Source organism: Priapulus caudatus, unplaced genomic scaffold (genome assembly GCF_000485595.1).
Source record: "Priapulus caudatus unplaced genomic scaffold, Priapulus_caudatus-5.0.1 Scaffold69, whole genome shotgun sequence".
In the NCBI taxonomy this organism is placed as follows: Eukaryota; Metazoa; Priapulida; class Priapulimorpha; order Priapulimorphida; family Priapulidae; genus Priapulus; species Priapulus caudatus.
The window spans coordinates 413650-427285 of record NW_014577130.1 but is presented as its reverse complement, the minus strand read 5'-3'; the positions used below and the strand labels follow the sequence as shown (position 1 = coordinate 427285).

Genomic DNA, 13636 nt, shown 5'->3' with positions numbered 1-13636 from the left:
TATCACAATCGTCCGGAAGAGTTGACCGACCAACGAAATTTTTTTAACTTTTTTCTTTGGGTTTATAATGAGACCAATACCAACACCATTATGAATAATCCAGGCTTGTTTCCACTCGATTTCCCGGTAGAGTGGCAGGCTTCTCCCTACGTTGCGCAAACCTGGTGCGCGCCAGCGTTTTTATAAATATTTTTTTTTAATGGGAAATGGCTACGATGAGGAAAGGCTGAGTGAGTCAGCTTTGGGTAGGCGCTTGCTGCTACTGGCAAATTTTGAGGGGCCACGGTGGCGCGCAGACATTCCCATATCGACCCAGCTGGCGCAAGAACAAGTCCGACTTGACAGCTACAGCACACACGATCTATTGACTATACTTATAACAAACGACAACTATAACAAACGTTACCTATTATAGATTGTTAATTAGTTGTATATAGTAGCATATAGTTGTGGTTATAGTAGTTAGTATATTAAACCTATATATATGTTTTTTATATCTAGTCAATTAGAATAGCGTGTGTGTTGTAGCTGCAGGTGCGGACTTGTTCTTGCTGCAGTGCATTCCGACCAGCCCCGGGACCCCCTAGTTTACCCTCCGTCGTGTCATGTTCCCCGTGTGTGTGTGTTTGTGGTCCCTCCCCCCTGTTGTCAATTTCATCCTGAATGGAGAATCACTGGAAGTGCACTTTATGATTGAGTTATGTGTGCAAATTTGTGCGATCGACATGGTCTGCTTTTGCAAAAGGCTTAGAGCCATACGGTTCTCAGGATGGATGGAATGATAGTTGATATTGAGTACAACAGATTCACACAAATCATTCACAACCTTCATATATAATACAAAACCCGACTTTCTCTCTCGATTTATTCGAATGCTCGCTTTTTTTCGAATTGCGAATCTTTGAGCTCACCGTGGAGCGCTTTCTATCGGTGGACAGGTTTCTCTGGTGAAAGAACATGGGATCTGATCTCGTCTGCCGGCGAAGAATGTCAATCCAGCAGAGTTACGGATCGAATGTTTAACATGTTCCTAGATATCGCCAGGCATTGGTGCACAGACTATTATTCTTATTCAAAAAACATTCTAATTAGATATCCCTACCACAGTTAAACTATTGTTGAAAAGTGCAGTCCTTCTAAAGTGACATGAAACTTTTTTAGGTTTTAAACGTGGGTGACTATTTTTTTCTCCGAGAACTCAGGATATTATCGTCGTGTGGGTGGGAGATCTATGTAAGTCCAATACACTGGACGAGTCTACAAGAACAGAGACAAAGAAAAAGGTATCAGATGTTAGCTGAAGTCGTTGACAGAACTACGAGGAAAGCAAACAACAAAAGGACATCAGTGAAAACACAACGCCTGTGACACGGCATGAGGTCAGGCATAAATTCGCCCCATCCTCGGTCTGACGTAGATGGAAATACAGTTCTAGTAATGATGCTTTACTAGGAAGGGCACAACCATTTGGATTAGCAGCCAGTGACATTCCGTACTTTCATGCACTGAATACATTGAGGACAAAGTCATGCTATGGGTTTCGAAACAGGAACATGCTGCTGCCTGCGCTGAGTAAGTAACAACTGGAGAAGAAGAAAGGTTTTACATCATAGCGGCGTAAGGAAGACAAATAGATCAGGTGACCCGAGAGAGCGGGTAACGTCTCGTAGGCTACACAGTAGCAGTACGCGAGTCTTCCAGTGATACATGAGTACTAACCTGGGATGTAGTACTGATCGGTAAATCCGATGACTGTGCATAGTGCTGGTAGGCTCTTCCTCCATATGCTGCGGCCCAACGGTACCTCCATAGACATGAGTAATAGAACAAAGCAGATAAACTTACAGAACAGGCCACACGTACAATAGTTCTTACGATAGGACCATCTGGAAATCATTTAATGAAAGTGTCGGAATGCACTGTAAGCTCACCTTGGGTGTGAGTAGAAGGAGGGGGGATATATAAAGCTAAGAGTATATATGGGGAGAACTCCCATATACTTACGCATCACTCTCTCATTTATATCTTACTCCTTCGACTACTGATATAATGCATAGTCCTTTTGATCAGCGAAACATAACAGTTGATCCCAGATTGAAATGTCTGAAATCTTTGGGACGAGAGATGGCGCTACTCCTAAATTGACCGCATTTATGGTTAATCAATATCGCGCAAATAGAAAACAGATAAAATATTCCAAGTGTCAAATTAACGTAACGAAGAATCCTAAAACACAGTAAAAATTACATAGGTATATAGGTATGCATTATAGGTTGTTAACAGTTAGACGAAATTAAACGTATAGGGAAATTGTGCATCTCTCCCATAACAACTGTTTTGAGGCTAAGCCTTACAAATTCACTATACCAAATGTAACAAAATCCAATGAATTAGCATGGCCAATTTTCATTTTTTGCAAAAAGTAGGCGTGCACTCAAAAGTAGTCGACTGCGCCAAAAATAAGGACCGTTCAAATCTCTTCCCATATATGAGTAATACAACTGTAATGCAATTTGATACATGTGGGGTCAACACGTTCTTGAGTTATCGTTGATGTAGGCAGACAACTGAAATGCATAGTGAAATTGGCTTGATAGAATATACCTAATTTGCGTCAGATAATATAAAAAATTCAAAACCTGTGTGATTTATTGTTTTTGGGACTAGTCCTTATTCATATCACCATACCAGAAGCTGAGCAAAACTCAATTGACCTGAACTGAATCTGATAGGCCATTTCCAATATTTTGCCCAAAAAATTAGGTCGCCTGGCAGGCTGCCCACTCCAAATAGGACGTTCAAAACCTTCCCATAGGAGTAACAACTGTATGTAATTTGAAACATCGGGGTTCAAACTGGGGTTCTTGATGTTATCGTTGGAACATCCAGCAAATGTTGACGGGCCGACGAATGGAGAAGTATGAGCACCAATGGCAATGCTCATCTAGACGATGTCAGGGTTGATGATAAAAAATTGCCTCGTGAGGGCCACATCTCATTCTTTACTTGTAATGAAATTTCCAGAACAATATTCTAAATCAAGAGAGTTAGTCAGAGAAGCAACAAGGATGCGAAAAGCAAAAGAACGAGTCTCGGGCAGTCAGAGAATAATAAACCTCAATGGTTGTTTTCATCTGCAGTAGTTCGAATTGAACGACTCTCAAACGAATTCTCCTCGAAAATGCAGACGCGTGTCAGAGCTGCGGATCTAACTAAACGTTAACGGTGTCGCTTGGCGTACCAGACGCGAGTGCGATCTAACTAGACGTTACCGGACGTACCTGTCCTGCCCCCAGTACAGACGGCGAGTGCAAGATCTAACTAGACGTTACCGGGTGTCCGTTTGCGGAGTACGCAGACGCGACCGTGCCGGATCTAATCGACTGGTTACGGTGAGCTGCAGGCGGTGTTCGCTGGCAGTACCTAGACTGCGAGGCGGACAATCTAACTAGGTTCGTTACCGGTGTCGTCGCGTACCAGACTCGAGTGCGGAGTCTAAACTAGATGTTACCGGTAGTCGTTGTCAAGCTCCAGACGCGGAGTCGCGGATTAACTAGAAGTTACCGGTGCTCGCTGGCAGTACCGCAGACGCGAGTGACGGATCTAACTAGTTCGATTACCGGTGTCGTGGGGCAGTACGCAGACGCTGAGTGCGGATCTAACTAGATTGTTACCGGTGTCTGTTGTCAAGTACACAGACGCAGAGTGCGGATCTAACTAGATGTTTCACCGGTGTCGCTGGCATACCAGACCGCCGAGTGCGGATCTAACTAGCTCGGGTTACCGGTGTCGCTGTGCAGTACCAGACCGCCGAGTGCGGATCTAACTAGATGTTACCAGGTGTCGGGTTGCACAGTACCAGACCGCGAGCTGCGGTCTAACTAGTTCGTTACCGGGTGTCGTCAGGCCAGTACAGACTCGAGTGCAGGATCTTAAACTAGTCGTTACGATGTCGCTGCATACCGACGCAGGAGTGCGGATTCATAACGTTAGTCGTTACCGATGTCGGCTTGCCAAGTACCAGACCGCGGAGTGCGGATCTAACTAGTCAGTTTAACCGGTGTCGCTGCGCAGTTACCAGACCGCGAGTGCGGGATAACTAACTAGAATGTTACCGGTTGTCGTGGCAGATACCAGACCCGCGAGTTGCTGGATCTTACTAGATGTTAACCGGGTCAGCTGGCTAGTTACCAGACCGAGAGTGCGGAATCTAAACTAGTCAGTATACCGGGGTCACCTGATCGTGGCAGCTACCGACCGCGACGTGCGCGATCTAACTAGAGTTACCGGTGCGGTTGGCGAGTACCAGATGGCCGCGAGTTGCGGATCTAACTGAGTTCGGTTTACGGTGTGTCGGCCAGTACCAGACCGTCGATGCGCGATCGTAACTAGTGCAGTTACGATGTTCGCTGGCGAGTACCAGACGCGCAGTGCGGATCTAACTAGTCGTTACGCATGTCGCTCGGCAGTACCACGCGGCGAGTAGCGGATCTAAACTAGTCATGGTACGGTGTCGTCGGCAGCTACCAGACCTCGAGTGCGGATACTAACTAAGTCCGATTACGAGTGTCGTTGTCAAGTACCAGACGCTAGAGTGCAGGATCTAACTACTAGTCGTACCCGGCGAGGCACTTCGAGCGAGGCTGTCGTCGCGATAAGTACCAGATTCGAGTTGCGGATCTAAACTAGTGTTACCAGGGCCTTGTCGTTGTCAGTACCAGACCTCGAGTGCAAGATCTAACTAAACACTTACCGGTGTCTGGTTGGCAGTACCAGACCGCGAGTGGGATCTTAACTAGACGTTTACCGGTGTCGTCCGCGAGTACCAGACCGCGGAGTGCAGATCTAACTTAGTCGTTACGATGAATCGCACTGGCAGTACCAGACCGCGAGTGCAGATCTCTAACTAAAGTACCGGGTAGATGTCGGGTTGTCAGTACAGACAGCGGACGTGCGCGATCTAACTAGACGTTAACCAGGTCACAATTGTCGTTGGCCGTGCTAGGTCGGAGTTCGGAGATGGGTGTCTGAGCGTGGCATGCTCAGACCCTCCTTCTCCGATCGCCGCGGCACAAAATGCCGCTGCGCTCTTTCGGCGGGCCGGCTCGCTCCTCCAGCCGCTCGCCTCCTCGTCGTCGTCGTCGAACGACTCATGCGGGCCTCCTCGTCGCCGGACGCCAGCACCCTGCGCGCCCTCGGCCACTCGGACCTCGCTTATCAGTCCTCATCAACGGCGCGTCGTCATCCCGTCGTCGGTCGACCTGTAGCCTCGTTTCCTGTGCAGCTAAGTGACGAGACCTGACGAGCTTCGTTCGGTGGAATCCTGCCCCGCTCGCTTCGCCTGCCATTCCGAAACTTTCCTCTGCCTCCAGCTCGCGGTCCGATCTTCCTCTGCGTTTTCTCTCGACCCCGCCGCAGCGTCCCGTCATCCAGTCTCCACCATTGATCTCCAGCATCTCCCGATGACACGTCAGCACGAGATCGGACGACCGTTACATCGCCCGCGCTCTTCCCGCTCGCTCGAAGCATTCGCAGACATTGCTGGGGAGGCTCTTGGCAGAGATGCTTGGCTGCAATCTTGGCAGCGGGCTCTGCTGGCATATCTTGAGCTGCACTCTGTTGCCAGGATCTTGGCTGCGCTCTTGCTGGCAAATCCTGGCTGGCCCTCCGTGTGCAGACCTCCTTCGTAAAAGTCGAGTGAACCACAAACGGCTCGTCGACAATCCGCGAAATTTCCCGTCGTCGTCGTCTAGCCGGCACAGTCAGTCGTTGTTCAGGGAGATGCACTCGCTGCGGCGAGATATGTCAGGTTAGCCGGCACGGAAGGCCCGACGCGATGCAGCATCCTTTCTGCGTCGTACTGGCTCATCGGCTCGCTTCCTGCGCCGGGATGGTTTTGCAGCGGAGCCAGCATGAGAAGGCTGATGGGAGGCCAGGTCTGAGAATCTGTTGAAGGGGAGGCAGTGTGCGAGTTTGAGAGAGGCAAGTCTGAGGAAGACTGTAAGGAAGCCAGTCTGAGAAGTCTGAGAGAGGTGGTGTGCGTCTTCTGAGAAGGGTGGTGTGTGTCTTCCTGTTTAGATGAGGAGAGATGGTGTGTGTCTTTTGCATGCAGACTGTTGGCGAGGCTGAATTTCGGAGGGAGGCAGGCGCAGTAACTGCATCTGAGAGGAATCAGCGGGTGGTTTCAGTGGAGAAGGCCACACCCCGACGTTATCTTACTATGGCGCACTTCTGGCGACTAGCACCAGCAGAGCTCTTGGCTGCACTCTTGGCTGCACTCTTGGCAGGGATCTTGGCAGGGATCTTGGCTGCATTCTTGGCTGCGCTCTTGCTGGCAATCCTGACTGCGCTCCTGGCAACGTCGTTGTCGGGGAGATGCCTCGCTGCCCGAGCGGTCAAGCTCGTCCTGTTAACGATCACAGAAGGCGCCGACGCGGTGCAGCATCCTTGTTCTTGGTCGATCGAACTGGCTTCGCCGCTTCCTGCCGCCGGGTGGTTGTTGCAGGGAAGCCAGCCATGAGAACGTCTGATGGGACGGCCAGTCTGAGAATGTGAAAGGGAGGCAGATGTGAGAAGTTGAGAGAAGGCAGCTTAGAGAAAGTCTGAAGAGAGTGGTGTGCCGTCTTCTGGAGGGAGAGGTTGGCAGCTGTGTGTTACTTGTGAGGAGAAGGGTATGTGTCTTCATCATGGGAGAGTTGGCGGCTCGAATTTCGGAGGGAGGCAGCGGTACGACTTGGACTGAGAGGAATCAGCAACGGTGGTTTCAGTGGAGAGGCCACGCCCGACGTTCTGACTTGCGACCTTCAGCGCCACCACGGCACCAGGCGCAGAGCTCTTGGCTGCACTCTTGCTGGCATTCTTGGCTGCACTCTTGGCAGGGATCTTGGCTGCACTCTTGGCTGCACTCTTGGCAGGGATCTTGGCTGCATTCTTGCCTGCGCTCTTGCTGGCAATCCTGACTGCGCTCCTGGCAACTTCCTTCGTCGAAAGTCGCCGAAACACGAACGGCTCGTCAGACGATCACGCGACTTTCCCCTGTCGTGCGGTCAGATCGTCGTCGGGGAGATGCTCGTGCGGCGAAGTCGTCGGATAGCGACACGGAAGGCGCCGCGCGTGCAGCATCCTGTCTGCGTCGTAGACTGGCTTCGCCCGCTTTCCTGCCGCCGGGTGCGTTGTAATGAGGGAGCCGCAATCGCGAAGTCTGACTGAGTCTGAGAAGACTGTAAGGAGGCAGTCTGAGAAGTCTGAAGAGAGGTGGTGTGCGTCTTCTGAGGAGAGGTGGTGTGTGTCTTCTGAGGAGAGGTGGTGTGTGTCTTCTGAGGAGAGATGGTGTGTGTCTTCTCATGAGAGTTGGCGGCTGAATTTCGGAGGGAGGCAGCGCGTAACTTCTGAGAGGAATCAGCGGGTGGTTTCAGTGGAGAGGCCACGCCCGACGTTTGGACTTGCGACTTCCGCAGGGAGGTGGTCCGCGACGCATGCGGGGTGGGCACACGCGATTGCAGCTTCGAATCGACGCCGGACTTTCGGGCGGAGGCGGAATGTGGCTCTGCGCGTGATTGGTCGTCGGGCGCAGGAGACGATGGATCGGCCGTGGTGCTGATCTCGTGGGCTTGTGTAACGAGGGCATCGGAGAACGTCAGCCTGTACGGATGCAAAGCAGACATAAACGACTCGGATAACGATAGCAGGTTGCAAAACCCGCGGTTACCCGAAACGATTCCATTCAACGACATTATTATTCTTATTATTATTATTATTAAATTATATTTATATTATTATTATTAACTATAATTATTATTATTATTAGTAGTAGTAGTAGTATTAAATCTTTACTGCATGTAATTCAAATACAAATACATGTACTGAAGACAAGTCTTTTTCATGGCGACAAAATCTGATATATGCAATAGTGTCGAGCAGTTAAAATAACAACATTTCTGAGTAATACAGTACAAAACGGTGCTTTAAAACATAAAAAAAAATGTAGTACATAATGAAACATATGAGTACACTGTACATATAGCAAGAGATAGTTTGCTGCACCTCACATTCGAAAACACTGATTTAGTCAACTCGCAATTTAGTTGTTAAAAAACTTCTCATTTAAAGTTTACAGTTTGCACCTGAGATACATACTATAATATAACACAGCTTTATAATAATGCCAGATGTGTGTGCAATCACTTCACATTTTTAATCATAACATTCAAGTGAATATATTTATTACAAAAGGTCTGAGCCACCAGATTACAAATTTGTTCTCTCCAGTGTTTATTACTGCCATGGAAGGAAGGCAAGTTACACACTACATATACGTGGGAAGTAGACATTTCAATTCAGATTGATCAAGGCTTCACAGCGTATAACAAGCAAATAGACGTGCCAACACTACTATCAACTACAACTGACTGCACACACTGTTAAATCTGTTTTGAAATAAATATATGTTTATTGATGTTTATTTTGTGCATTCTTCTCTCTCTCGGTTTGTTTGTTTGGCTGTTTGTTGCCACCTACCGTTTTTTGGTCTTTGCTCGGATGATGCCGTCATCAGCTGGCTGAACCATGGACTTGGTTATCGAGCCAGAGGTGTGTTCGCCCTCATACGTGATCTGGCTGCTGATGTGTGGTGGATTCCTAACACGCACGAATGCCTGCTGCCCAGGTGATGGTTCTACAAGGACACAGGTTAACTATACTCTATAACTACACACACAGTATCTAGTCATCGCACATCTGGCGACTAGTAAAAAGAACCGCTTATCTTCTGACCTGGCCTATACCTTTTAAATTTCTCACGAATTAATTCCATGATGTAAAATAAGTGCCAACGCCTATAAAAGCATGTAGACGTGCAATGTTTGTAGTCGTGATCAATGGCACATGGTGTGCGTTCGCTCAACCTAGTAGACAAATGTCTATCTCGCTGTTGGTACGCACCGATAGCCTTCAAGTTTCTTTTGTTTTTTTTAGTCGCTGTGCCATTACTAGTCGGATGTTGCCTGGTAGAGTCGCCGGTGTGCGCAGTATCCGTAGGAGAAATACGTGCTTCTGAGCACTGTCTCTTTGAACTCAATGTCAGAGTCGCAGGCGACTTTGTTCTCTGCAGATAATATTTTCAAAATGAACCAGTTTAACATATATGGAAACAGTAAAAACATTTTTAGCATAATGCATATTCTAATACCGCTAAATAACAATTCATGAGACGTCCGCTCCCAAGTTTTCAAAGAACAATGACGCAATAAATTTAACGTTTTTAGCTACCTGAGGCGTGTTCAGGAGGCCGAACGCTCGCGAGCGCTCGCCTTCTGAACGACACTGCGCTCGCGAGCGCTTGCGCGCAAGTTTGAAAGGCTGTTCGCTCAGCGCGCGAGTTGTTTACAAGATAACGACGGGAAATCTGGTGAATGCGAATCTAACATTTCTGACGTCAATTTGCAATCTATTTCCACTTCATTTCATTTTTCATTCATTCATTTACTTCTAAATTCAATTCGTATCAATTTCGTCTGCTAATTCGTTTAACAGTACTTGTTCGAAGACATTAAAATCTCTGCTGAGTAACCCTTCATGGGGGCCGCCATCTTTGATCAAGCGAGCGCACAGCGAGCGCTCGTGTTTCGTTCAAGAGGCGCTGCGTTCGTGCAGCGAGCGTTCGATTCGAGCGTTCGCTCTCCTGAACACGCCTCTGTAATACATCTTAATGCCTCCGAAATCATACCATTCCTCCTTGTACATCTTTATTCCTGACCATACTAGCAGAATGCTCCTTGGCAGAATCACCAGTAGGACCATCCCCCCTGGGAGAGTTGTGTGTTTGTGAGCTCAGTCGCTTCAAACCGACTTTCAGGTTAGCAGGAGATTTTGCTTTCTGTAGAGAATATTTAAAAATGCACATGCGGCAAGTTATGACAGTAAATCTGTGTTGCATAATGCAGACTTGAAATACTCCAAAGTATAAATTATTGGGAATCACAGGTATTACCAAAAATTCGAAAATCTTCAAAAAACAAAGACGAAAATCACATTTTTCACAATGACAGTTATTGTGACGCATCTGAACTTTCAAAAGCATACCAATGCAACCTGTACATCTGTATTCTTGACAGTACTGCTGTAATTTTCTTCCTCTTCTTCTTCGTCATCATCTGAAGATGTTAATTTTGAATTCAAATTAATATAAAAATATTTACAGGCATTAAACTGAATGCGACTCCAGAGTCCTATACTCCAGTTTACAGTTATGCTCCTTAGTTTGAAATCAGCAGGAGTTAGTGTGACCCTCTTGAAAATTCTGCTACATAAATACTTCTAACCATACAACAAATGTATCCCTAAACAATTATCCAGTGTAGTGCATCGATTGACTTGTGCTAACCATGTAGACCTAGGACAATTACCGGAACTCCAGTAATCTTCGAACCTTTCATATCCATAGGTATCACGTCGAATGTTCTTCCCAGCTTTAACGTCAAGCCCTGTTCGTCTAATTAAAATGTGATACAACATATATGTCACACTTGGTGCATGTTTAGTACAAGGAAATCTCCCATTCATATTCAACCAAGTTTGACAATTTCAATTGAAAATATTAGTGAAATATCAGAACTCATGCTTTTAATTGATATATAAAAAATGAGACAGAAAAGAAACACAAATGAATATAAATAATTAATAGTGGAATATTTTCTTTCATCTACAAGGATAAGCAAACAATATTCATTTCTTTATGAATGCTAAAATTTTACCTTCCAATGTAGGTGTTCTGAGATGGATTATTCGAAGATTCTTCCATGGAACTCTGGAAGAAAGAAACCGCAAAATGAGATCATGAGTTCACTTAGAATTTAGATCTGTGTAAATAATGAGTGTCAATGACACTGCAGCTCACCACAAAAAAAGGACACAAATGAGCGAGTGAGAAGAAGTCAGTTTTAATTGAGCAACCATCGACGTACATTATAGAAACGAAGAGTATATATGGGAGAACTCCCATTATATACTCTTGATAATTATATGTGTAATTTTTTATGTGAAAAATAAATGTTTGAGATGTGAAACAATCTGAGATGTGGCGAGTGATTGGCCGTTACACCTAAAAATTATCGCCAATTTCACACATTTTTATAAATATTCAGATTTAGGGACACCTGCTTAAAAGCGGAGCTCCGATGTGTAACGTGTAAAATTGAGAGGATACGCTTATTCCACGTAGCTGCTATATACCACGTGACAATAGTGTTTCCCTGCCCATAACATAACTTTTGTCAAAGGTTAATTGGTTGCATGGAAGTGTTTACTTCGCATGAGTTTTTCTAGGCAGTAGCAATTTGAAGATGATCTGAGAAGAACTGCAGCCGGTAGAGCGCTCACAAGGAAATCTCTGCGGCGGCGGCGGCGGCGCGACGAGGCCAAATCCATAGTATCCCCCCGAACTCGTTCGGGGGATACAACTAAATACGAAACCTATTTACTACCAAATTCTTAATGTTTCTATACTCTCTTTCACCTATTATTGCCGACAGTTTCCTGTAAATTCCGTCCAAATCCTACGTGCAACCATATACGCTGCAGCCACCATTGCTCTCGCGGCTCCACTGTTGCACGCTTACACTAATATATATAGCAGGTAGGAAAGCGTGATCGCAAAATTTGCTCGACGCTCGCTGGATTTCACACTTTCACAGCACGAATACACATCCAACAGCTTCCATCTTTGTTTCTATGTCAAGAACAGTGTTTACTTGTTATAAAAACATATTGTCTCTGTTCGTAACCGAGCTGTGTCACACGAAATCACACAAAGACTGACGAATATCTCGCGTTCGCGAACCTTCCACAGTAATGTAAATGGCTGTCAGAATCAGGAAACACCTACCGGCGCTCTTCGTGACCTCATTCTTGCGCCGCAACGCTGCAACGTTCCAATGGTGAGGCTCGTACGAGAGTTGGAAAGCAGTGCGCCGCCTATAGTCCATAGACTGGCACTCGCTCACACCTCTCGGCTTAGCTTAGTCACTTGATGGGTAATCGAGGTGGGAGCGAGTCCCAGTCTATATAGCCCTGATTCTGACAGCCATTTAGATTACCGTGGAAGGTTCGCGAATGCGAGAATTTCGTCAGTCTTTGTGTGATTTCGCGTGACACAGCTCGGTTACGAACAGAGACAGTATGTTTTTATAACAAGTGAACACTGTTCTTGACATAGAAACAAAGATGGAAGCTGTTGGATGTGTATTCGTGCTGTGAAAGTGTGAAATCCAGCGAGCGTCGAACGAATTTTGCGATCACGCTTTCCTACCTGCTATATATATTACAGGGGTCGAATTAGCCGGTAGCCCGCTAGCCCGGGACTAGTAATTGTTTGGAAGGGCTAGTTAAAGGCCAGGCTGGCTTGCCCGTCGGGCAAGTAAACAATTCCAGACCAGATTTCGTAATTCAGCCCGTTTTCGGATATATCAGTGTATGATTAATGGGAATTTAATTGCAGTTTGTGAGCATTCAAATTCAGTCCACAATACCCTCAGAAAGCATCTCGGAGCATTCGTGAGATCTACAATTTTCCCGCGCAACCATTATCGACATCATGCTTTTAAGGACTAGTTGAAAACCAGAAGGGCTAGTACAAACCTTACCTTACTAGCCCTTCGGGCTAACTTGCATATTGTCCTTATTTCTACCCCTGTATTAGTGTAGGCGTGCAACAGTGGAGCCGCGAGAGCAATGGCGGCTGCAGCGTATATGGTTGCACGTAGGATTTGGACAGAATTTACAGGAAACGGTCGGCAATAATAGGTGAAAGAGAGTATAGAAACATTAAGAATTTGGTAGTAAATAGATTTCGTATTTAGTTAGCATTATATTTTATTGAAACACTTCAAGTGCCTGTATGTATTCGTGCTGTGAAAGTGTGAAATCAAGCGAGCGTCAAGCGAATTTTGCGATCACGCTTTCTTACGTGCTAATTTTTTTCCTACCTGCTATATATATTACTATTAGTATTATTAGTGTAAGCGTGCAACAGTAGAGCCGCAGCAGCAATGCCGGTTGGCAGCGTATGTGGTTGCACGTAGGATTTGGACGGAATTTACAGGAAACTGTCGGCAATAATAGGTGAAAGAGAGTACCCTATAGAAACATTAAGAATTTGGTAGTAAATAGATTTCGTATTTAGTTAGCATTATATTTTATTGAAACGCTTCAAGTGCCTGTGTTCTAACCCTAGCAAGACCGTTTCTTGGAGCTAGGCCTAACCTAGCTCCAAGAAACGGTATTGCTAGGGTTAGAATACCGTTTCAAATTCTTGCCCACAATTCCTTGTAGTTGGCTCGGTATCCAACCATCGACACAGCTAGTGTCACATGTAATAGCTCAAACAAATCTATAAACCTCTGGCTTGCTCGCGGTAACTGGGCGCTACTGGGCGCTACTTATTTATTGAGTTATGCCGTTTTTCTGCGATGAATTGGATCAAAACAACCAGACAGCCGCCATGTCTGCCATGTTCATTGCAACTAAAATCGGCAATGGACCTGATTTTCACAGTGCGTAGGCCTAAATACAACGCAAGTACATATCTTTGCAACGATAATTATTAAGTTGTTGTAGATTGACGTTTCCTGGTTTTCAATGT

At 46.1% G+C, this 13636-nt stretch overlaps 1 protein-coding gene across 3 annotated transcripts in view; it reads right to left on the bottom strand.

The window, feature by feature from the left end:
* LOC106821344 (flocculation protein FLO11-like) overlaps positions 1–10800 on the bottom strand; it is a 24205-nt gene extending 13405 nt beyond the window's left edge. For all 3 annotated transcript variants that reach the window (XM_014826100.1, XM_014826102.1, XM_014826101.1), the window contains exons 1-7: positions 10752–10800; positions 10404–10489; positions 10081–10151; positions 9725–9874; positions 8941–9103; positions 8518–8674; positions 7273–7641 (exon numbers count right to left, since the gene is read on the bottom strand). In XM_014826100.1, coding sequence (XP_014681586.1) covers positions 7273–7641; positions 8518–8674; positions 8941–9103; positions 9725–9874; positions 10081–10151; positions 10404–10489; positions 10752–10798 — 1043 coding nt within the window. In that variant the 5' untranslated portion in view covers positions 10799–10800. The remainder of the gene's footprint in view (positions 1–7272; positions 7642–8517; positions 8675–8940; positions 9104–9724; positions 9875–10080; positions 10152–10403; positions 10490–10751) is intronic.
* Positions 10801–13636: the final 2836 nt, after the last annotated feature.